Below are 25,083 nucleotides of genomic sequence, written 5' to 3'. Positions count from 1 at the left end.
TGGATCAATGGTAAGTTCGCTTTCTCCACCCTGGTTTCCTCAAACTTAGATTTACAGCATGACAGGAAGCCTCTCCGAAGCTGCTTATTGCAACGCGAACAATTTGCTCTCCCGTCACACCGACATTTTCATTCAAAGTTAAAAAGCTGCAGGCTCTTATGTCATACTCATTGCTGTGAGTATCTGAGCACATTCATCTCCAGCACAATTCCACGTACAATTGCTTCGGTGAAGAGGCACTGAGGTGAATGACAGTGCAAGCTTCATTAGCATAGACCCTGCTTAGGCCCAGAGCCTGCAGTGAGCTAGATGTGGGCAGACCCCTCTGCTTGGGTGGAGCTCATTAAATTATTAGGACCTCAGGCACTACTGAATGGAAAAGGGTCCTGTGGCCAAAGCACAATACCGGGAGACAGGTAGGTCCCCACTCTGCCCAAGGATTCTTGTATCTCTTTATAGAAATCATTGAATGACAGTGTGTGTCAGTTTCTCACCTACATAAAGGGAGTACACCTACCTCCCAGGACAGTTGTGTGAATTAATCCATTATTTTGGAAGTGCTTGGAGATGGAAAGGGAGGCAGACATGCAAAATGCCATGTCCTGGATGCAAATGGCCTTGCTTTTCTCCAGCATAAAAAGAAACAATTATAAAACTGACCTCCTTGTTAAAAAAAAAAAAAATCTAGTCAAACAAGTGAGTGAATTTAATGCTCAAGGATGAGGCCCCAGCTGCATTAACGGGGGTTCTGTTCCCCCAAAATGAGGGGGAGACCACCACTATTATTCAGATTTTACACTCTAGTTCAAAAGAAAAAGAACATTAACCTTATTGTACTACCTCAACCCCCCATACCTGCCTCTATATATTTTGTCCCCCACACACATACACCTGGGGAAACCACAGGTGAAACTCATTCAGGCCACTGCAAAAGTCCTGGTTTTGACTTATCAGATTGACCCCACATACACACTTCCTGAATTCCCCTCCCCAGGTAGCAATCCCATTTCCACAGGGGGATGCTGTTGTACCCAATAATCCAACTTCTAATAAACCATCCTCTGTCTTCTCTATAACATATTGAGGTTGGCTGATCACTGACCAGATCCACACCTGTCTGACTGCCTTGATTACAGCTGAGCATTTCAGGAGGGAGTGAAAAGTTTTCATCAAAACACCCGGCTGTGATCAAACAAATCAAAGGGCAAGCATGACTGGACTCTCAAAAGCCAAGGGCAGCTGTCACAGAGCTGCTGTTATCTCTGGCATTGCTGGGTCACCAGGATATTTAGCAGTAACATGAAAAACCCCTGGGGAAATGCTACATAACTACTCCAGACCGAATGGCAAAACTATAGGATTTGCAAGAATTGCTTCTAATGGTCTGCTCCGGGTGTCAGTGCCTCCTAGCACACTAACCTTGCAAACACCTAGTTGTGGGGAGTTTCTCTTCTGCTGCCCCAGATAAGGTTAAAGGCTCATCAACAGCTCATACAAGAGGATTCAACACCCCTCCAGCCCCCAGTACAAATGCCTGTTCCCGGAGTCACAGTGTGGGTCCAGGAGAGAGAGCGCCCCGCACTCTAGAACAGGGCCAGCAGCAGTCCCCCCCTTGCCATTCCTAGGGTGGCTCTGCCTCCAGGTGGAGCATGCCAGAGAGAGGAGGAGCTTTTGCAATCCAGCCCCACTGCCACATTTATCAGGGCCGTGGGAAAGCATGGAGGCTGCAGGCAGATTGCTCTGCAGGTAAAGGGACTCTGATCCCATACCCCTACCTGCCTGCTCTTTCTGGTCTGTTTGCTCTATTCACCCCTGCACCGGTCTGTATTGCAGAATCTCGCTGCTCCTTCTGTGGCTCCAGCCCGGGCTAGGGAGGACTCGAGTGGTGCAGGCGGCTCCCCCAGGTTGGTGAAATGAGACAACAAGAGATTGTCAGAAACATTTCCCTTTTCTCTGCGGGGGAGGCCTGGGCCTTGGTGTGCCTGCTCTGCAATCTAGCCCCCGTCGCTTCTCTGTTCCTCTGCCCGCACCCCAGGTTTTATAGAGAGCAGCTGCCCTTCCAGGATCTTTTGGGTGAAACTGGACAAACGCTTCCTGCAGGGAAAGTTCTTCAGTCTGGAGCTCGTGGGTGAGTAGCAAAGTGACAGATCTCAAACCAGGGGTGGACTGGGGAAGTTCTCAAATTGCCTCTAAATTCAGAACCTGTGTGTTAGCTGCTGAGGGACTTTCCCTTTAAATGTTCGCTGGTGACTTATTTTAAGAAACTGGCAGGATGGTGGGACCAGAGTGATGTGACTTACCAAGGGTCTAATAGCTGTGGCCTTGGCCAATATCTGTACAGATGGGTGTAACTAACAGCTCCAGGAACCTTCTCCTTTGTGCCTTACATCTAATGTAACTAAGAAACAGGTGGAAGGATGGTCCAGTGGTATAGGTACTTATGCAAGGCTTTGGAGACCTGGGTTCAATCCCCTACTCTGGTGCAGAACTTGGGTAAGTCACTTAGTTTCTCACCTACAGCTAGGGACAATACTACTTTCCTACATGACAGGGGTGTGTGAGTTTGACTCAAACTCTCCAGTAGTGTGGGCTGTAGAAGAACCAGGCATGGCAGCTAGTTAAACAGCGTCTACTAGAACCAGCATTTCTCAAATGTGGTGCATGTGGCCACCAGGGACTTTTCTTGCAGCCACACCATCCTGGGCTGTGATGGGGGGGAGTAGTGGCCACTCCCCCTCCCAGGTGCTCCTGGATACACCACCTTGGTGTTGGTTTCTAGGGCCACCAGCAGGGCTTGGGCCCAGCCCCCCTCTGGAGACACCTGGGGCACAACACTAGAGGAGTACTGGTGAGTTCCCTACCTTCCCAGGGGTAGTGGGACTCAGATTTGGGCTTCAGTCCTGGGGTGGCGGCAGGCTCTAGCTCTATCCTCCAGCCACGGGACTTTGGGCTCTACCCCCACTCCCACCCTGCTGCCTCCCTGACCCCCCATCCAGGGCTTAATTTGTCCCCAAACTTGCCAGAGATTAGTAAGTCTGCTGTGAAAAGTGATACTTGTATGTTTGTTAATCACTTTTCACAGCAGACTTACTAGCTCCCAATAAACAAAGTACAATGCTTTGGATGTGTATATGTGCATATTTATTTTTTTTCCTAACGTTAATTAAGTATTTTAGGAAATATTGTCAGAGCGGCCACCAGCAAAAACTGTCCTGAATGGCTCCTCAAGGCATCTGAGGTATAGGCTGCTATGTACAGAGAACTAGGTTCTAAGATAATGTAATAGGTGAGTCTTGTGAAAGTACAGGGCTGTCACATTCACCCTAATGGTGTGGTCTTACTGGCTTCTTTAAGGAACATGCTGGCTTGACCAATTTAGACCTACCTTCTGAATGGGGGTGAGGATTGTAACTCCATCTAAATATCACTTGGAAAGTGTGACCTTGATGTACCTGAGTCAGATGAGTTACTTAAGCTTTTTCCACCTATATTATGTTTCTTGTCAATAACTAGATGTGTCCTTTCCTTGTCATTAGACCCCTCTGGTGGCACAGTCCTGCTTGATGAGAAATTGGCTGCTCGATGTGGCTATGTCCTGTCAGTAGATGTGTGGGGCAATCCTATCTTCCGGGCTTCTGTGCTTGGCTGTCATGTGGCAAACAAGGTGAGGCCCAAAGCCTACCTGGGAAGCTTGGTCTCCAAACAGTTGCTGTAGGAAATGCGGACTGATCACATAAGACTGTGATGCTATATGACTTCTCAATGGGGTATGATGGGAACATGAGAAGTCGTGCTGACTGCGTGGAGGAGGGAAGATTGATGCCTCTGCACACCACCGGGAGGACGGGTCAGTTTGCTTGGCATGGGACTTCCTCTGCTCCAATAAAATGACACTCCAGATTGTTGTTGCTAACTGGCTGCCAGTTCAAACTTGTCTTTGTTGCTGCTGGGGAGTCTTGAAAGTCTCACTGGAAAGCAGTAGACTTGCAGGCATCTGCTGAAAAGGCCACCAGGTGTAGGTCAGTCACAGGCTTGTGTGATTTAGAACCATAGTAACAATGAGGGGATGAGTTACTTGCCATACTTGGGCTACAATACATCACCTGCTTAAGTGCTTGGCCTAGAGCTGGGAAGTCACAGAAGCCCTGGGCTCAAGTAAAGTAAAATGTTCTGGTTCAATCCCACTCTGCTATAAAACAGGGTGAAATGGTGTGAAGAATAATGGGCCAGCTTTGCATTCTACTAAGGTCTTTGCTTAATTGTACTGTAAGTACTGATTTCTGACGAAAAGACCTTTCCCTAGATTGGAAAGGATTTCTTCCATTGGGATAGCTCTCTCTGTGTACTATCCAAGCGGAGATGAGGCACCAGTAGTATTCATCTTGGTGAAGCCAGTTGAGGTAAATGCCAGGTGGGGCTTACAGGGTTTACCATGACTGGCTACATCCAGATAAATACCACTAGTGACTCATCTCCACTTGGACAGTGCAGTGGGATAGTGATCCTGATGTAAACACCCCACTCTTGTAAGTGAAGACAGCCTATGACTGACCCCAATATTTTAACTGTAACTTGCTATAATACTCTGAGTCTTGTGGCAAGAATATAGTTACTGCTGAAGTCGTTTCTTAAATTACTAGAAGTCGTTTCTTAAATTTCTAGAAAACTTACCTTGTACACTCTGTTTCTTCTAGGCAGATGAATTGTTTTCTCTTACTATAAACGTAAAGGTGTCCTCCTCTCCAGACATGAGGCAAGCTGCAACCTACACCTATCCTATGTACTGTACATACTCTCCATGGGCTCCAAGAGAAATTGTATGTGAAGAAAATTATATGGAGGTAACTTATCCATCAAAAGCTAAAACATCGAGGCTCTCTGCAAATCAATGCAGTCTCTAAGTTAAGACAGGTGTGAGCAGTTTACTCTACCCTAACAATATCCTGGGATAAGGGAAAGCTCTCAACTTGAGCAATAGGAACATCTGCCAATTTTACATATGTACTAAAGACAAAGTGCGTCCGCCAGAATGCTTACTAACAGATTAAAATATGTAAGGTTCTGTATCTTGGGTATTCCTGATCTGTGATCAGTAACACTCAATTCCTGCTAGGAATGCCATATTTTGTGCCACTGCAGTGGGAATCGAAAGCCTCATAAGCATCTCTGTTAAATCTCCAGTTATACAGGGCAGGGAGCCTTAATGCAAAAGTGCTGCAACATCTAGTAAAAACCTGTTACCCTTCTTGGTTCAGGAAGGGTAACGTTTGGGGGTAGATCCCTTTATTTTACAAGACTGAAATTCTGGTGCATCTCAGGGATTTTATCAGCAAGGAGGCCAGCCTCCTGCTGGATATGTCAGATGCTATGTTACAAGCATCCAACTGCCACAGTAGAACCTTGCACCAGTCCCAAACATGAGCCAACTTCGTATACCTCTTTTTATATACTGGTTACATAATTATCTCAGGGGCAAGGCTGCAGTGATATAGTGAGTCTTCTAGGACTTGAGATTGTCCAGCCTCATGCTAAAATGTCTGGTGCCAATGGTGAGCACTGCACTACACTTATGGAGTGGCAGCAGTTTACTACTAGTGAATCCAAACCTTGACTTCCTGTATGGTAAGTGATGGCTAGCATTGCACCCTGTATGTTTAACAGCAAAAGCATCACATGCACTTTGGTTTAACTGGCTGGATCCTGAGTTCCAAACTCATGCAGTCTTCTACAAACCCTCGCTGTACTCTTTAAAACACTATAGAGTTAGCCTTCCCCTTAAGAACACACAGTTCATAGTAATTAACAATTGGCTATGAAGATTGTCACTAACGTCCTGTAAATGTAGCCTGATCAAATGTTCCATATGTAACTGAGATGCTAATAACATTCCTCCAAAGCTCCCTGCCTCCTCAGTACATATAAAAGCATGCTGCAGCTCATGTTTTCCCATCTCTGCTCTACTTCCAGGTGTCGGTGAAGAGTGATGTTCCTGCAATTTCAGACGATGACACTGCAATATGGATGTCAGCTCTGCCAGAGGTATGGAGGAGCATGTTTTTAATGGCTTCTCTTTGCTCTACATCATCATAAATCAGTGGTTTGCGTGACGATGCTGTCATTCTTGGCATCTAGGCATCTGTGTCCGCCTACAAGCTCGACTAGAAATGCATATAAGGCAGAAGTTCTATCAAACATAGATGCAAGTCAGCCTTCCAGGAGAGGAAAACTTTCCTAGATGATAAGGGATACTGATCAAATCACAGCAAGCTCGCTAGACTGCGGAGGAGAAAAGTGGATGCAGTAACAAAACCTGGCCACTTATATTCTAAATGTTACTCCTTAAAGTAGTCTGGCATTTGATCTCTAGGCTGCTTCAGCAATAAAAGCACACTAAAGTAGTCCAGTTACCCAAAGCAGCGTTTCCCAGTGACCCGTCTATGGACTGGGGCCGGTCCCTGAGATCTCCCTGACACAGTTTAGGAAGGCAGCAAGCTGGTCCCTGGTATCAAAAAGGTTGAATCACAGTGTCCTAAAGCACTAAGGGCTTCTTAATTGTGGGTACTCTTTCAGGGCCACAAACATAAGCTTCCTCCAAAGGTAAAGACCATATGGCTTCTCTAGGAGATGCCTGCAATAGCTGCATGCTGCCTTGCCTTCATGTAAGGCATGTACATTTCTGACCTGGGATAGGCTAGCAGTGTCCTCAAGTCTAAATCAGGGGTCAGCAACCTTTCAGAAGTGGTGTGCCGAGTCTTTATTTATTCAGTTTAATTTAAGGTTTCGCGTGCCAGTAATACATTTTAACGTTTTTTAGAAGGTCTCTCTCTATAAGTCTATATATTATATAACTAAACTATTTTTGTATGTAAAGTAAACAGGGTTTTCAAAATGTTTAAGCAGCTTCATTTAAAATTAAATTAAAATGCTGATCTTACGCCACCGGCCCGTTCAGCCTGCTGCCAGCCTGGGGTTCCGTTCACCTAGGTCGGCAGAGGGCTGAGCGGGGCCGGCGGCCGGGACCCCAGACCTGCAGTGGGCTGAGCGGCTCAGCCCGCTGCCGGTCTGAGGCTCTGTCCGCTGGCTCCCACCCACCAGGGTCCCGGCTGCCGGCCCCGCTCAGCCTGCTGCCAGTCTGGGATCCCGGCCCTGCCCACGTAGAGTGGGTACCTACCTTCTCCCTGGTTCTAGCCCATTCTCTTCCTCTCTCTCTCTGCACTGAGCTGAGGGTGGGAGTGCACTGAGCACAGCGCTGGGGGTGAAGGAGCAGGCTGGGGGTTGGGGTGTAGGGTCTGGCCAGGAGCTAGAATGAGGGAGGGGGCTCAGGGTTGGGGCAGGAAGTTTGGGTGTGGAGTGCTTAGCAGGGCAGATCCCATTTGGTGCGAGGGGTGCAGGTGGGAATGTGGTGGGGGAGGTGCAGGAGCTCCCATTTGGTGCTCAGCGTGGGGGTGGGAATGTGCGGGGTATGAGGAGGGTGCAGGAGTCAGGGCAGAGGGCTGGGGGCAGGTAAGGGGGGTGCGGGAGTCAGGGCTGGGTTCGTGAGAGGGTGCAGGGGTCAGGGTAGAGGGCTGGGAGTGTTTTTGGGGGTGCAGGGGTCAGGGCAGGGGGCTGAGGTGTGTGTGGGGGGGGGGTGTAGGGGTCAGGGAAGAGGGCTGGGGGTGTGGGCTAGGGTCGTGGGGGTGCTCCCAGCCCCCTGCCCAGAGTGGCTCATGGCACCCCCTTCCCCACGGCCCCTTCCCCACCTCTTCTCTGCCTCCTTTGCAGCTCTGCTTCTCCCCCTCCCTCACAAGGGTCATCAGCTGATGGCTGCAGGGAGGGAGAGGAGGAGGGGCAGGAACCCAGCACGCTGGGGGAAGAGGCGGGGGGGGGGGTCTTGCCTGCCCTGCAGCAGTTGCCGGCAGGATCAAGCTTCTTCACTCTGCCCCCGCTCGGCCCGCTGCCGGGGCCCCGCTCGGCCCGCTGCCGGGGCCCCGCTCGGCCCGCTGCCGGGGCCCCGCTCGGCCCGCTGCCGGGGCCCCGCTCGGCCCGCTGCCGGGGTCGGTGGCTGAGACCCGGCAGGCAGGCCGCAGCGTGCCATTAAAAATCGGATCGCGTGCTGCCTTTGGCACACGTGCCATAGGTTGCCGACCCCTGGTCTAAATCTTAATGGCAGAATAATTGGGTCACATGTCCACCTATATCTCATCTCATCCAACCATGTTTCTCTTTCAGGTTCAAAAAGTGGAATACCAGGTATGGCAACTGATCTTTCTTTCTCCTTCAGGGAGAAAGAAAATAATGGTAAGCGACGCAGCCAGCCTGGGTTACAGCTTCAATAATACACTGGCTCGAGTGTTCCTGCGTGCTCCATATTCCAGTAATGAATCTAAACTTGCAGTGGTGAGTGGTATGTCTTGTGGTGGGACTGAAAGGCACTGTTTCCAGTTTCTGTCTAGCAACAGTATTTCTTAACTTTCCATAGGTTAATGGTGTGAATATGAACTCAGTCAGTTCCACTTCCATGTACAAGCAGAGGTGGCTGCTTCTCTTGATTGACACAACTGTCTCATGTCCTATCGGTAGGTATCACTTCACAATTTACCAAGCCTACCAAAAAATAGTCACTTGTGCAAGCTAGTAGAAAACTCTTCCTTCAGGCCAAGCTGCAGCTGGCTCTTCAAGAGAAGCAATGTAAAAACAAACCTATCCTAGATGCGTTCCAAAGTACGATTTGCTTAATTCATTTTTTCATTTCTCCCTCATTCCTATATACACCTTTACACAAAGGCAATAAGCCATCAAAAAACCTACATCAGACTGTCCTTCAACTGAGTATCAAGACCAGAAAAACCCTATTTCTACCACCGGGCCAGGAGTCCTATTTAGATAATGCATATGCAGAGTTATAACACCCGCAGAAGGTGGGATTTCTTGCATAACATAAGGGGTTATATTTTGTGCCACTGCAGTGGGAATCGAAAGCCTCAAAAGCATTTCTGTTAAATCTCCAGTTATACAGGGCAGGGAGCCTTAATGCAAAAGTGCTGCAACATCTAGTAAAAACCTGTTACCCTTCTTGGTTCAGGAAGGGTAACGTTTGGGGGTAGACCCCTTTATTTTACAAGACTGAAATTCTGGTGCATCTCAGGGATTGCAGGGTGGGGGGGGTGGGATATAGAGTGGGTTTAAGAGGGAGAGTGGGTTTAAGAGATAGGTAAGTAACACGGCTAAGGGGTATCTTTGTAAGAAGGTAGTAACTCATCTGAAATGATCAGACTACTTTGAATGCCATGCTTCTAGGGAAGGCTATAGAAGTTCTTGGTGGAATGGGCTGGGGGGTAAAGAAGAGGAGGAGGTGGTGGCAGCAGCCATTGTAGAATGAAGCTCAGTCCTGTTTCTTTGGAAACACAAACTCTTGCACTGAAGAATGGTTTGATCTTCTGATTATCTGAATCAACAGATGGCACCAGATTCACTGATACTGCTATAACTTGGACTGTGCCAAGCATTATCCCTACACTAGTGCCTCAAGAACCCACCTTCGTGTCCAAAAACATTTCAGTGGGAGTCGATGGCCAAAGAATAATGCACCCTGAACAGAATTATATTCTGGAACACAACAAGACACACATTCGAATGACTGTGCCCATTGGAGCAGCTGGGGGCAGATTAAAGGTTAGTGAGAACCTATCATAATTTAACACCCTCTGGAGACTAATAAAGGAGATCAGAGACTTCCGAACAGGGGTCCATCGAGCAGTTGCTGGTGGAGATGTGTTGCATGATGCAAGCTTCTTCAAGATATTAAACTGGATTAAAAGACTATTAAAAATCTACTAAGGGCTCAATAGCTCTCTCAGCTTGAGCAAAGCTGGGGTGCACTGGAGAAAGGTATCAGGAAGCCAGTCCCTCCATCTTGATTGCCTGCCCAAATATAAATTTATGCTGAAGCTGCCCTCTGCTCCAAGTGCAATGCATATGATGCAGCAAAGAATTTGCCATAGCAGGTCCTCACTCTTCCATTCCCCCAACTGCCTTCCCCATTATGCTGGGCGGTACAGCTCTTGCACAGGGATGGAGCTGATGTAGAAGGCAACAGAGCCAGCTTTTAACTAGCAGAGGTTCCCCTACACAGGATTAGAAAACAATCCTAAATATTTTTAATACAGCTGTGGATCCACAGAGGTGATATAAAGAGTTGATTCAAAAAGGAATCCTACAAAAAGAAGAAACATGGACTAATTGCTTAGGAGGAGTACCAAAGAATAGCACAAATATGTAGAGCCCAAATTACAAAGACTAAGGTACAAACTGAGTTACGCTAATCAAGGGACATAAAAGGCAAGAAGAAGAGGTTCTTTAAATATGTTAGAGAAAGTGAAAGATGAAGGAAAGTGTAGGTCCTGTAGTTAGCAAGGAAGGATAGCTACTAACTGATGACATCAAGAAGGTTGAGGTGTTTAATGCCTATTTTGGTTCAGACTTCACTTAAAAGGTTAACAGTGACCAGATACTCAGCACTATTCATAATAACAAAAAAGGGGGAAAGGGATGCAAGCCAAAATAGGGAAAGAACACGTTAAAGAATATTTAGATAAATTGGATTACTCAAGTCAGCAGGGACTGATGAAATTCATACTAGGGCATTTAAGGAACTAACTGAAGTAGTCTTGGAACTGTTAGCAATTATCTTCAAGAACTTATCTAGATGCGTGAGGTCCCAGAGGACTGGAGAAAGGAAAACATAGTACTTATCTTCAAAAATGAGACAAAGTTTAGAAAACCTGACCTTAAGGAAAGTTAAAAACACTGGGCATGTTTAGTCTTGAGAAAAGAAGACAGGGAGGGAGGGGAACCTGATAACAATCTTCAAATATGCTAAGGGCTGTTGCATAGAGAATGGTGATCAATTGTTCTCCATGTCCACTGAAGGTAAAACCAGAAGTAATGAGCTTAATTTGCAGCAAGGGAGATTTAGGTTAGATATTAGGAAAAACTTACTAACTATAAGGGTAGTTAAACTCTGGAATAGGCTCCAAGAGAGGTTGTAGAATCCCCAGAATAGCAGATTTTTAAGAACAGGTTGGACAAACACCAATCGGGGATGGTCTAGGTTACATGGACCTGCGTCAATGCAGGGGGCTGGACTTGATGATTTCTCCAGGTTCCTTCCAGGCCTACATTTCTATGATTGTTTGAGGAATGGGAGAGGAGGTGGGCCCATGAGCCCATTCATTTAAAATTATGGTCCATGCTGAAGTATGGACCCCTGGAGTAATAGTTCTTTCCTTCAGAACACTTTCCTCTCAAGCTTTCTGTTAGCAAAAGATCTGGATCTAAAAATTAATTTAAAAGAATTATCTTGTTAACAGTCTCTTAATGATGTATTCTTGCCCTGAAAGGGCCTAACCAGGAAGCAAGGATGAGTGCAGCATTACAAAGCAAGAGGGAAGCAAGAATGTCTCCTTTGGATAATCTGCCAATTTACTATTCTGTCTCCGTAGTTTAAAAGACCTTGCTAACCCTCCCTCGATGGCCTAAGCAGCTCTTAGAAGTACAGCCTGACACAGCTTCACACCTTAGATGCAAGCTTGACTCTACACATGCCATGCGTACAATCTATGTTTTTAGGCATCTGTCTTGACTTGCACTGGATTCTGAAACGCATCATTAGAATGACAAATTGACTAGTGAGGGGGTTATTATCAAACAAAAATGCACATGCAAAGAATGGTTCTGGATGGCTGCAGAAGGGACCTAACAGCCTTTCTACAAGACACTGTCTAAAACTCTTAATGGCTGTTATAAATTTGATATTGATGAAACTGCTAATCACCTGCAGCAACCTAACTTTGCAATGTGTCTGCAGGATACAAACTGTCTTAGTGCAAGGTGTAGCAAGCCAGCTCTACTCTGAAAATGATGGCCTACCCTAGCAAATTACCAGGGTTAAAGGACAAAATGGGAGGCATCCCTCCAATCATAATGGAGGGTTGGGTCAGACACTGTGACCTAGAGCACCCAGAATGGGGAGCGGGACCCAGCCCTGTGGGGCAGGAGCCACCACTGTGGGGGTGTCAAACAGAGAAAAGTCATGGACAAACGGGAAAATCAGGCTGTCTGTGACATTTTTTTCCCCCACTGTGACAAACCTGCAGCCGTATCCATGCTCAGTACTACTTGGTATGTCTAAAATCTTGTCTCCTAGAGCACTGTAGCCAATGGAGTGCATGGAGTAATCTATAGTATCAACTTATTCTTGGAGCACACTTGGACAGATGTAGATTGGCATATGACTAAATATACTGTGATCAAGCCCATCACTACACCTTTCATGCCTCGAATACCAACAGTCATCAACAGTAAGTCACTCCTCTGGCTAGATCAATAATACGATGGTGCTCTTTTTTATTTTTTTCTTTGTCTCTAATGAGTTATTAGTGTGGCCTCTGCTGTGAAGTTGTATCAACCAAAATATTTCACTTAACTGGGAAGTTTAATTTAGTTAGCTAGTTAGCTCTCAGGTGAAATGAATGTCTAGATCTAAATCTTGATAAAACTAAACAATTCTGTTACACACAGATATTCCCTTATGGTTAAGATCTGCAAATAAGGGGCAAAATGGAGAATAATCACTAGGGATTTGATGTGAGTTGCTGATTTGAACACCAGATTCTGCCACTCTAAGGCCTTGTCTACACTAACGTGATAAGTTGATCTAAATTACTCTATTTAAGCTACGTAAGTTACGTAACTTAAGTCGATGTAGCTTAGATCTGCTTACAGCTGTAACTACACCACGCTATGTCGACAGGAGAGTGGCTCCCATCAACATACCTTCTGCCTTTTGTTGAGGTGGAGTACTGAAGTCGACCGGAGAGCACTCTCTCATCGACTTACCGTGTCTTCACCAGACCCATTAAATAGACGCTGCTGCATCAATCACAGCCTCACCGATTTAGCCTGTAGTGAGGACAAGCCCTAATTCCACCAGTGTCTTCCACTGAGCAAAGTGTGACTAACCTACTGCAGGGAAAGAATGTCTGCGGGGTGCATCAAATGAGGAGGGATGTCTCATCGTCCCACTCCCAACCTCAAGCCTATACTCATTAGTTTGGGAGTAGAGTGCTTGCCACTCAGTTTTCAAAAGCTCCTCTCTTGTTATATCTGTAGACAAGCTATGACTCAACATCTTCGTAGTTACCTGGATAATTTATTTTTAAATCAAAATGGTGCTTTAATATAGTAGCACTACCTTATTATCTGTTTAGTCTAGATTCCCTGCCTGTCGCTGGACTCTTATAATAGATCTCTAGAAAGTAATTACACTCGCATTCCTTCAAGCAGTGTTGTATATATTTAATCTTCTATAGCTTGGGGTGAAAATTCCTGTGTAATTAGAGTAGCTCAGATCTGACTAAACATTAATAATAGAGCCAGTAAGAGCTAACCTCTAGATAATCTCGCTTGAGCACAGCAAAATGGGAGGCTTCTAACTGTCCTACAGTACTAGATAAGCATTTGCAGTAACTATATGCTATCAACCTAACAGATACTCTTCCAGAGAAGAGAATATTTGATGTTGCATTTGGATCTTTTCTTCCTGACGTCTCTCTGGTGACAATCACAATAGGAAATGTGCCACTTTCCCCAAGAGAGGCAGAGCATCATGGGTACAAAGTTTATGAAATTACTTTCCCCAATGGAACAAAGGGATTTAACTTAGAAGTGCCTTTTGATGATCCTACTGTTCTGAAGGAGGTAAGATAAGGTGGCTATGATGTTGTGCTCAGTAGGAAACTCTTCTTCCCATCCCACAAATTTAAGATCTTGAAACTTTCAGGACAAAAATTAAAAATCTCAAATATTCATGAACCCCAAATGCCTCACTTTGATTTCAGCCATTTTAGATGTACTGTAATTTAACGTAATGCTACATCTACACTATGAGCTAGGGGTGTGATTACCAGCTCATATACGTATGCTTACGCTAGCTCAATGAGAGATAGCACAAGTATAAATAGTAGTGAAGCTGAAGTAGCGCATGGCTTGGCTGTACCGCTTATGTACCCATGAGGTTCAGGTGGGTTTGCAATTGGCATGGTGAAGCCATGCTGCTGCCCATCCTTCTGTGGCTTCACTACTATTTATACCCTCGCTAGCGCAAGTATGTGTATGCTAATTGGGAGTCACACCCCTTGGTCGTAGGGTAGACATAACCTACATTTAAAAACAAAACTTTTTGAGACTTCAAAACACTTTAGAGTCAAAATTCATTGAAATCAACCCTTTCCTGCAAACAGCTCTGGGATTGGTGAATCATCATTTTAACTTCCAGCAAAAACCACCTTGTTGGATAATTCCCAACCAGCTCTGCTATGATGTGGAAGATCATGACACATTATGACTGTCATGTGAACATGTTGGGGCAGCCATTGTTCAAAACATAGATCTGGCACCACTAACCACCAACCATGCAATGTCAACGAAGGTATCACTAGCCTGACCTGAGTTAATATTCTGTTTAGAAAGTCTTGAGCAGCTGCCCTGCCCCGTATAGGACTATGGGCAAAATGCAACTTCAGGTGTGATTTAAATGACCTACAAACTATGGCGGCTTCTGATGCTTCTGTTAACAGGGATAGGACTCACGCATACATTGTTCAGCAGCAGGATCTTATTCAATCAATTAAATAACTGCCTGTCGGGATAGGACTGCCTAACTTAGAAAAACAGGGTGATCAGTTTTTGCAATACTTGCAATAAACCTTGTCCAACAAACATCCAGCCATTCATGAACCTGCTTTTTACGTAATGCAGTTCAAACTGTGACTTGAGCAGATACTAGACAGATTACAAGAAGATGTGGAAGCCTGGAGCTGGGCACGTTTGCAGCACAAGTTTGTAAAATAGCATGAGTTTAGATGGGTGATCTAACCTCCTTGTGTTTGAAAAGGGTGGTTAAGTGCAAACACTTCAACACAATCTTGGACCAGCTCATACAGAGCTGTTATATGAAGCAGTAAGATCAATGACATTTTCTGTTGTGGGGAACAAATACACAGCAAATACATTCTTGTTTATGCTGGAAGCAAATGCTGCTGAAACCTCACTCTCTCTTCTGACTTTCTTTTCAGTATGTGAATCGAAATGAAACAAAATATACCCTCCGTGTTAACTATACGTTACATGTGGGTCCTGAAATGAAACCATATAATCATCCAGCAGAAGTAGAATGTGTGGTTGCTGATATTGGTAAGCTTCCTCCCGTACTGACTGACTGAGACTGGTATAGTATGGGTAGGATTTTCATTGATGCCAATGGAAACTAAATTAGGCCAATGATGAGAGCTTTTTGGAAAAATCCCACTCAATAATTGCCCATTATTGGCAATATGGCTAGCTCGCTGCTTTTCAGATGACAGCTTGTCTTCATTCTGTCAAGGCTAATTATCTGCCCTGGAGACCCCATAAGCAGTAAAAGCTAGTCATGGGTCAGGCACCATGTTTAAAAGAAAAGGCTAGCCAAATCCAGCGAAGACCTGAAACTAGCCAAACCCAGACAACTTTAGTATCACTGCATCTACTGGTAACACTTTTCAGATATTTACATTAGGACAAGCTGAAATCACCCAGCTTTTACATTCAGGGTAAAGTTCAATTGGCCCAAACACAGCTCTGTAAATTCTAGAAATGGCAAAATTGCTCAAAGTAGATCAGATAGTCAACTACTAAGACCTACTATTGACATTCTCTCCAACTTCTGGGTTTTACAATGCACCCGGCTACAGATCCTTCTGACTGTAGTGCCTTTATCTTAGAAAACATGTCTTGAGTTGAAGTGAAAAGAGGCTGAGATAAAATAAAGCCCAATTAGTCTTACCAAAGTTGGAGTTTAGCCGGAAGTCAGTCGGGCAGTTGCTAATCAACTGGGACTTTTGGCCATATCTTGGATGCAATATCTTGAAGGCTAAAATGATACTAGGTATCTAATACAATCTATAGTATCAATACAAACAATTTCTCCATGGTAAGAATCAATGCCGTAACTAAAACTGTGTGTCCAATCTACATCCTGGCTTCTTTCACAGAACTACCAGAAGCAGTTGGTTACTGTGATAAAGAGAACCTGTATCTAGCAGTTCCCGTTTCAGCTCTGTATCAGTACTGGAACCTGTACATTGGTAACGAACTTCTGAATCAGCAAACTGTGCTCTCAAATAGGTATCTCCTGACTACCAATTCTACCCATCTGGTGTTGCAAGTACCTCTGTTTACTATGGGGATTATCTATGAGGTATGTAGACTATATTGTAAGGCTTTGGTATCTAAAAGGTTTCTTATCAGGAAGGAAAGGCATTTCACTCCCAAGCTTGTCTTGTAACGTTACAGTAACCACTTCTAATGCAGAAAATATCAAGGGGAAATGACTTTCCAATAAGTAAAGTAAACACAACAACAACAAGAGATCTGACTCCTGACCTATGATTCCACTGCATTCATTTACCCAGTGCAATGGCTCAAGTGGTCCCCATACATGTGAAGCAAACACAAAATTGTCAGGTGTTAAGGCAGATGTCCTGTCCATATTGGGTCAGGCACCATGTTTAAACATGATTCTTGCTAAAGAATTCCTTCTAACAGAGTGACTAGGCTAAAGTTGCATTTAGCCCATGTAAAACTCTAGATTATAATACACATCTAGGCTACTCTACAATAGCCAGTCAAAACGTATGCAGCTGGTACCATGCCTAACTAGTCTGCACTCGTAAACTTGACTTATGACCCAGGTTGGACCAGGCTTAAGTCTTCACACTTGTCTCAAATGTTATATCTTTGCTAGAGTTTAAAGTAGCATCAAACTAAAGAGAGCAGTCTCTCTCTGATCAGTAAACTATTTTCACTGGAGAAATACTGTCACTTTCTTCACAGGAAGTGTCCTTTCAAAGACTCAAAACTAGGTTTGATCTTGCACTCAGGAAAGCAAATACTCTGGAGACCATAGAAACATTCTCTGTGAGCTGCAATTTTAATTCTTCAGAATTTATAGGTAAGCTATTTAGGTCTTGATCTACAAAATGGAACTCGATGACTTCCTGAATCTAACAGCCTCTCTGACTTTCTTAGTGTGCTACCCTAATGGAACTGTAACAGTATCTGCCCCAATGAAGACGATTCCTTCCATTGATATGGGCAAAACAAAACTGAAAGACAGCACCTGCAAGCCCAAAGAATTTAATGAGGAACAAGCCTTCTTCCAGTTCCATGTCTCCACTTGTGGCACTTTACTAAAGGTAAGCAACTGTGAAGAGTGTTTTTTCACTCTTTGAGTAAACCCAAATTCTAATCAATTTTTGGTTTGCACAGTTTGAAGGTGATCACATTATTTATGAAAATGAAATATCTTATGAGAAAAAGATTCTCCCAGCATGGGGACCACCTAGAATCACAAGAGATCCAGATTATAGGTAGGACTCCTACTCACCGACTCCATTCAGCATAGTGATGGTGCCTGGAAAGTGTCAATAATAATAATTCTCTTATTGTAGATTGACAGTCTTGTGCTACTACCCAACAAAAGAGAGACTGGTGCATACTGCTATGGTTAGCAATCTACCTACAAATGGATCACCTCCTTTTGGCTATGGTACAATGATGGTGAGATCAAATGTTGCAGGTAATGACTCTTTTTTTCCTCCAGTTTAAAACATTTGTGTGACTCTAGTGGTGGTAAGCACTCTTATCTCAATGCTTTAATTCCTTCTTGTAAAAGACCATCCTTAACTTTATCTTCTGTAGGACACAGAAGGACCAGACAAGTTCTGAATATAATCGCAAGGGTATCCAAAGGTAAGTTTTCTTCTTTGAAAACTAGGATAGTATCAAATGAGTCTTAAATTGATTAACAAAATCCCCAAACCCATTCTTTTCAAGATGAATCTTTCATGGAACTTTATGAACCAAATTTGACAATAGTTAAACCTTCCTTGGAGCCCATATTTTTTGAGGTAGAGCTAAAAGATGAGGAACCCAATGTTGAATTACACTTGAATAACTGCTGGATGACTGGATCTTCAGACTTCAAAAGCACATCACAATGGAACATTACTGTGGATGGGCAAGTAGAAGTAGCTTAAATGACAAAACTGTTCATCAGAAGCATCTTGATCACTTCTAACTGTGGTGTTGCTCTGATCTCTCAAATAGCTGTGGGAACGAAAACAACAAATCTGTTACAGCGTTCTATCCAGTATCTGCTAGTAGAAGAGTGAAACATCCCGCTCACTTTAAAAGATTGGCAGTAAGGATGCTGATACCTCTGCTGGGACAGGTAAGATTAAGAGAAGTTAGAGAATCTAGGCTGTGAAATGATACCCTAACACTTGTGTGCTCTAAACTGAGGAAATTTATACTGAGGAATAAACTTAAAAGTGCTATCCTAACTTCCTCTCTTGAAAGAGGCCCAATTTACGCACCTCAAGGGTAACACTGAGCTTATGACTTAGCCAGCTGAGGAACTGTTGACAGACCAATAAGCCTGACTGGTGTGCACTTTAGTTTGGCTGGTTCCTCAGAAGCCAAAATTTGCTTTGCACAGCTTTAGTGACTTAAAGGAGTTGGCGGATGTGATTGCAGAACCATTGGCCATTATCTTTGAAAACTCATGGCAATCGGGGGAGGTCCCGGACGACTGGAAAAAGGCTAATGTAGCGCTCATCTTTAAAAAAGAGGAGGAGGGAGGATCTGGGGAACTACAGGCCAGTCAGCCTCACCTCAGTCCCTGGAAAAATCATGGAGCAGGTCCTCAAGGAATCAATTCTGAAGCACTTAAAGGAGAGGAAAGTGATCAGGAACAGTCAGCATGGATTCACCAAGGGCAAGTCATGCCTGACTAATCTAATTGCCATCTATATCAAGATAACTGGCTCTGTGGATGAGGGGAAAGCAGTGGACGTGTTGTTCCTTGAGTTTAGCAAAGCTTTTGACATGGTCTCCCACAGTATTCTTGCCAGTAAGTTAAAGAAGTATGGGCTGGATGAATGGACGATAAGGTGGATAGAAAGCTGGCTAGATTGTCGGGCTCAACGGGTAGTGATCAATGGCTCCATATCTAGTTGGCAGCCGGTATCAAGTGGAGTGCCCCAAGGGTCGGTCCTGGGGCTGGTTTTGTTCAATATCTTCATAAATGATCTGGAGGATGGCATGGACTGTACCCTCGGCAAATTTGCAGGTGACACTAAACTGGGAGGAGAGGTAGATACGCTGGAGGGTAGGGATAGGTTCAACAAGAATAAGTGCAGAGTCCTGCACTTAGGACGGAAGAATCCCATGCACCGCTACAGACTAGGGACCGAATGGCTAGGCAGCAGTTCTGCAGAAAAGGACCTAGGGGTTACAGTGGACGAGAAGCTGGATATGAGTCAACAGTGTGCCCTTGTTGCCAAGAAGGCTAACGGCATTTTGGGATGTATTAGTAGGGGCATTGCCAGCAGATCGAGGGACGTGATCGGTCCCCTCTATTCGACATTGATGAGGCCTCACCTGGAATACTGTGTCCAGTTATGGGTCCCACACTACAAGAAGGATGAGGAAAAAATTGGAAAATGTCCAGCAGAGGGCAACAAAAATGATTAGGGGACTGGAAAACCTGACTTATGAGGAGAGGCTGAGGGAACTGGGATTGTTTAGTTTGCGGAAGAGAAGAATGAGGGGGGATTTGATAGCTGCTTTCAACTACCTGAAAGGGGGTTCCAAAGAGGATGGATCTAGACTATTCTCAGTGGTAGCAGATGACAGAACAAGGAGTAATGGTCTCAAGTTGCAGTGGGGGAGGTTTAGGTTGGATATTAAGAAAAACTTTTTCAGTAGGAGGATGGTGGAATCTTTGAGGTTTTTAAGGTCAGGCTTGATAAAGCCTTGGCTGGGATGATTTAGTTGGGGATTGGTCCTGCTTTGAGCAGGGGGTTGGACTAGATGACCTCCTGCGGTCCCTTCCAACCCTGATATTCTATGAAAGTGGCACTTGCTGGAGTAAACTAAAGGGGTGGTATGGAAATATAACTCATACAGTTTCTGACTTTTCTTTTTTTTAATAGGATCAGACTCTTGGTGCTTCAACTCAAATATCTGGCACAACGTCAACCAGGCAAACCAGCATGTGCCATAACTGCCATATGAAATACCACTCAGCTCGCTAGCATCTATTCCACCCCTTCCAACAGTCCACTTAAATGCCTGGCTAGTGGGGAGGGCAGAGGAAAAGGTAGATTGGCAGGATGCCTAGAATGCTAACCTGTGCCTCTGGCAAGCCTGGTGAGGGAAGGAAACGGGTGACAGTCAAGGGTTGTTCACCTTAGGATGCCTTGTCAGTAGCTCTTCCCATTCTAATCTGAGTGGATTCTAGCACTGCTAGTAGCTGCCTCAAGTAACCAGGCCAAAAAACAACCTGGCCATTTCAAGCTCTGGTAACATCTCCTGCGCTCAGTGGAAACCAACATGAGACAGTTTTGGCATGAGCTTCTTAATAAGCAGGCAGCCACACCTGGCACTATAGATTCAGTTTCTGTACAGCCTCTGCATGGCTAGTGGGTTAAAACCTCCTGTCTCAACCTCTCTCGTACAAAAAGATCCTTAACACAGAACTACAAATCCAATGCCAGCTCCAACAGACGTTTCCCTTTACAAGCATAAGTTTGACAAGTGGTAGGTGAAAAGCAAACAGATCCCTTACTAACAAGTAGTTCTCTCTTCTCAGGTGCACTTCCACTGCACGGTCACAGTCTGCTCTCCTCCTAAAGTGTCGTCTGGCAACATTTGGACCTGTGGAGGCCGGTGTGACGCTACCAGGAAGAGGATAGGTATGTTTACACTGGGGGTATTTGGCCATGCTTAAAATACTCTGGCCTAGATTTTTAAAGGTAGCAAGGTGCCTAAATACCTTTAAAACTCTGATCCTCTATGCTAACTGGCTCCTGTGACCTTGAGCTGATAATGTAAAACACTGGTACTTGACAACTTCAGAATCTCAGTAGATTTAAAGCCAGAGTACAGTATCTATGGTCCTTTATTCTGTCAATAACAATCTTGTAAAACTTTCTAGATCAACACTCTGAACCATATTCTGGTCTCCACGGTTATGTATTGGCTGGGCCATTCTGGATTGTTGATCATGAACCAACTGAGGAGAAAAACATATAGACCAAACTAGGTGAGAACATTAGGCCTTATTGCCTGTATTCATCTGTACAATTTACAGCTGGCTTGTAGCCAAACAAACATGGGGCCTCAACACTTTTAACTAAGCTTCAGGCCAAATTTACACAATATCTCCATTTAACTGGAGCAGAAAATGCCACTAAAGAAAATCACGACATGTACATTTAGACAGACCTCTCATTTTAATGGAAGAGATATCTTTAATCCCCTAGACTGAATTGAAAATTTCAACCTACAGTTTCTTCTGTCTCGGTGAAGGACTAGCTTCATACAATCATTCTCTGGAGCAGCCAGACTTCACTGATCAGTTGATCTACATGTGTTTACAATAGGGTTTAGAGACCCTGAATTTAGTCGGAGCTCTGCTGTGCTAGGTTATGTACAAACACCGTAGGTCCTGCATCAGATAGTGAGACAGGGCTAGCTTACTATCTGTTCTTGAAGGTGATCAGAACTATAGCTTTCTAGAAGTGAGACCAGACTCTCGGACCCATGACAGCACTGCAAGGCTGATGAACTGCAAATTACTAGTATATCAAGTGTCATGTTTCCTCTACTGGAGACCTCTACAAAAATCAAGCAACAAAATAACATTTTTCCTCTCTTCCAGATGCCGACACGTAACTTGCTGGCCCCTGGACTCCTCCTGTGTGTGATCATGGCTGCTTTATTATTATTTCATAAACTGATTTTCATGAAGGGTAAAGAGCAAACGTGAAACATCAGCTAAAAGTATTGCTTCAATACACACAAGCTATTGTAAATGAGTAATTACACTGAACATGTGCCTAACGGGATCCCCACGTTTATAGTTTGTTCCCAGTAAAATTTAACTGGCTGTGCTCTCCTCTCTCAATACAAACTCTCAGCCTGGATACTGATGCATCTAGTGCTGGCACAGGCTTAATATAAACTAGATACTCAAAGGAAGGGATCTCCCTTTCCTGTACCTGTCAGTGTACAATAACAGCAACTGTGCAAAAGGGAGAATGGATTCCTATCATCACTAAAACACCAACTCATCCACTATCGAGTTCTCTAGAGACTGTGTGTGTGAGATTAGACTTGGATATACCTTTAAACTGGCTGTCCAGAAAATAAATCAGATTCAGTACAGGCTACAACTACACCACGGGCTGGGGCTGATATTTCCAGCTCATTTTCACATACTGCACTAACTCACCTCAAGCTAGTGAGAGTGTAAATGGCAATGTAGTCAAGAAGCTGGACCCAGTACATACCCATCAGTTTTAGGCTGTTTTGTACTTGACAGGACTAAGTCATGCCACTCCTGCTTATGCTATTTATACTCACGCTAGCTCACTGTGTATACAAGCTGGGAATCATAGCTCATAGTGTAGATGTAGCATCTGACTAGTCATCCTATAGCCTTTATAGCTGACCACTCTGACTCCCCCTTGAGGGGCTGGGGGGAGGCTATGCATTAGATGTACAGTAATGGGCACATAAGCAATTCCATGAAAGTCTGCTACTCATGAAGCAATTAACTGGACTTTGAATCATCCTAGTATTTGATCAGACTCCTTCACTCCAGTGAGAATGGGAAGTAGCCCACCTCCATAACTTGCAGAGGGGGAGCAAACTCTGCCTAAAGTCAGGCAAGGACAAGGGTCCTGTAGGGAAAACCCTAATAGTGAAACTTGGGGAGGGAGTTCAGACCAGCTACACAATGCCCGTGCTGTAAGGAGCAATGTGAGAACTCCCTCTGACCTGCCATATTGGAGGGTTTTCCCCATATACTATAGGCACTCTTCAATCTCCAGTAGGAGTGGAAGTCTTGGCCTAATTCTGAGTCAAGTCTCCTTTCCCATAGTCTCACTGTAGTAAAAGGATCTGGGCGGTATTGAGTGAAGTGTTGCTTTCCTCTGAAGGTCGGCAGCTCCTGCTGCTGCAAGTAGTAGGCATCCTTCAGCCTCAAGAGACCATGGGTCTGTGCCCCTGAGAGGTAAGGGATTTATTTAGTTGACAGCCGTGAACGTGGCTGAAGAGACATGCTTGAGAGAGACAATCTCTCCCGCATCTGTCACGTTTAAAGGTGATGTTTCAACCCTTTGGGCTCTGCCTTCTGCGAGCTCTTTTCTCCTCTGATAAGCTGGATGGCTTCCTCATAACGCTGGAGACCTTTGTTAAGCTCTTGTTTCCAAAAGCTGCGGTCTTGAGTGTGATCTTCCCTTTGTTCAAATACATATCCATTTCTTTGAGGTCTTGCTTGCACATATCCTTGAAATGCAATTTTAGGCATCCTTTGGGTCTTTTTCCAGATGCCAATTCACCATAGAGGATGTCCTTTGGGATGTGCCCATCATTCATTCAGGACAGTGAAGGCATCTCTGTTTGAGGAGTGTTGGTATGCTGGCCCATTTGAGCACCTGAGTGTTCGTGACTCTGTCCCTCCCGGAGATTCCAAAGATTCGACGAAGGCAACACATATGAAAGCTGTTGAGCCTTGTTTCCTGATGAGAGTATAAGGTCTATGTCTCGCTCCCATACAACAGTATACTGATAACACATGTATGATACAGATCTTTGTGTGTTCTGTCAGCTTGCTGTTTTGCCATACCCTCTTGTTCAGTCTAGACATTGTTGTAGTGGGTTTTCCCATGCGGATGTTGAGTTCTGAAAGCTTGACTGCGATAGTGGACCCCAGCACAAGAGTGCTATCCAAATGAAAGAACAGTGTGTGATAAAAGCACTCATGTTTAGAAAGAGAGGAATTGCCAAACTATGTCAAACCAGGGTCCACCTAGTATGATCACCAACAGTGGCCAGCACTAACTGCTTCTGGAGAAGGTACAGGAAATCTCCTAGCAGACAGATGTGGAATAAGCTGCCTTCTGAAAAGGTCTCATCCTAATAGGTTAGGCCTTTTCTGACCCTCCCCATTTTTGAGACTCAGGACCAGTATTGCACACATTATTCCAGAGCAGACTCAACTAGTAAGTAATGGTATTATTCGCCATCCTATTCCATATGCATCCTAACATCTGGTTTTGTATTTTTTTAATGATAGCTGCACACTAAACAGAGGTCTCTGAGGTATCCATAGTCCTGTTAATTTATCACTCTGCAAGGCTTTGGTTAAAAATCTTTCCCTCCAAGGTCCACCAACTCTGAAGTTCTTTGTCACTTTCTGAGTTTAAAAAAGCAGTTGGGAGAGGAAAACATGCACCACTCCCTTCTGGGAAAAGTTAACTGCACATCAAAAACGAGTGTAGTAGGGTACTACAGAGATCCATGATATTCCTCTTTTCCATGTCTCTGACCAAACAAGAGAATAGAAAGAGATGATTATTCCAGATACTGGAAGAAACAAAACATTTTGTAATGCACTGAAGGGACTAAACACTCTCTAAGTTTATAGGTAGAGAATCATTGGGTGAGCAGGTTGTTATTCATTGTTGAGATAATCCCATCCCTGGGGAACAGACTTAAATAGAGGTCAGCTAGTAAAGTAACCTGGCCAATGTGACACCTGCCTGAGGAAAACAGGCTTTTTTGGGCTTGTAGAAAACCTTGGAGAAGAGGTTCTGGATTATTAATGTCTGAAATGTTCCTACGCAAGAGACTGTGCCAATCCAGGCATGTTAGCAGCAACCGCCTGTTGGATTTACTGGTGCAGCACCATGACCATGAAAGGGGAACGCCTAGCCAGGGCTCTAAAGGGAGCAGCCAGGATCGCTTCAGACATTCCACAATAACTTACAATTTTCAGGCAGACACATCTAAATCTGGTGAAGGTGTAAACCCCACAGTACCATATACCTCTCTATAGTGTATTGTCTAAAGATTACATTGTGTTCATTTTACAAGTTGGGAGAGATTTTGAGTTATATCTGGAAACACTAAAAATAAAATTTTATTGTCCTCTGC

General features: G+C 44.6%; 1 protein-coding gene across 3 annotated transcripts; it reads left to right on the top strand.

The window, feature by feature from the left end:
* Positions 1-1,228: 1,228 nt before the first annotated feature.
* On the top strand, positions 1,229-24,763 carry LOC122464913 (zona pellucida sperm-binding protein 2-like). Of its 3 annotated transcripts, none has more exons than XM_043542227.1 (23): positions 1,229-1,746; positions 1,834-1,904; positions 2,036-2,128; positions 3,537-3,664; positions 4,695-4,841; positions 5,968-6,039; positions 8,209-8,376; positions 8,459-8,555; positions 9,437-9,651; positions 12,185-12,338; positions 13,529-13,737; positions 15,114-15,231; positions 16,068-16,273; positions 16,909-17,026; positions 17,104-17,270; positions 17,344-17,444; positions 17,526-17,653; positions 17,776-17,826; positions 17,911-18,094; positions 18,184-18,307; positions 20,732-20,834; positions 21,077-21,184; positions 21,803-24,763. In XM_043542227.1, the coding sequence occupies exons 1-22, from the start codon at positions 1,718-1,720 to the stop codon at positions 21,172-21,174; spliced, it is 2,781 nt and encodes a 926-aa protein (XP_043398162.1). In that variant the 5' UTR covers positions 1,229-1,717; the 3' UTR covers positions 21,175-21,184; positions 21,803-24,763. The 3 variants fall into 3 exon arrangements, with proteins under 3 accessions (XP_043398162.1, XP_043398163.1, XP_043398164.1); XM_043542228.1 differs by having other exon boundaries at positions 1,308-1,746; positions 13,610-13,737; XM_043542229.1 differs by lacking the exons at positions 13,529-13,737; positions 15,114-15,231 and having other exon boundaries at positions 1,309-1,746; positions 21,803-23,683.
* The last annotated feature ends 320 nt before the right edge of the window (positions 24,764-25,083 follow it).

The sequence above is a fragment of the Chelonia mydas genome, chromosome 3 (genome assembly GCF_015237465.2).
Source record: "Chelonia mydas isolate rCheMyd1 chromosome 3, rCheMyd1.pri.v2, whole genome shotgun sequence".
Taxonomy (NCBI): Eukaryota; Metazoa; Chordata; order Testudines; family Cheloniidae; genus Chelonia; species Chelonia mydas.
The sequence above is the reverse complement of the archived record's forward strand: the minus strand, read 5'-3'. Positions and strand labels throughout refer to the sequence as shown.

Bases quoted from the DNA above. Each gene is read 5' to 3' on its own strand.
- LOC122464913 (XM_043542227.1), top strand. From the start codon at position 1,718: ATGGAGGCTGCAGGCAGATTGCTCTGCAG. The intron at 17,271-17,343 runs GTAAGCAACTGT...TGGTTTGCACAG, and splicing joins CTTGTGGCACTTTACTAAAG to TTTGAAGGTGATCACATTAT. The intron at 20,835-21,076 runs GTATGTTTACAC...AAAACTTTCTAG, and splicing joins CGCTACCAGGAAGAGGATAG to ATCAACACTCTGAACCATAT.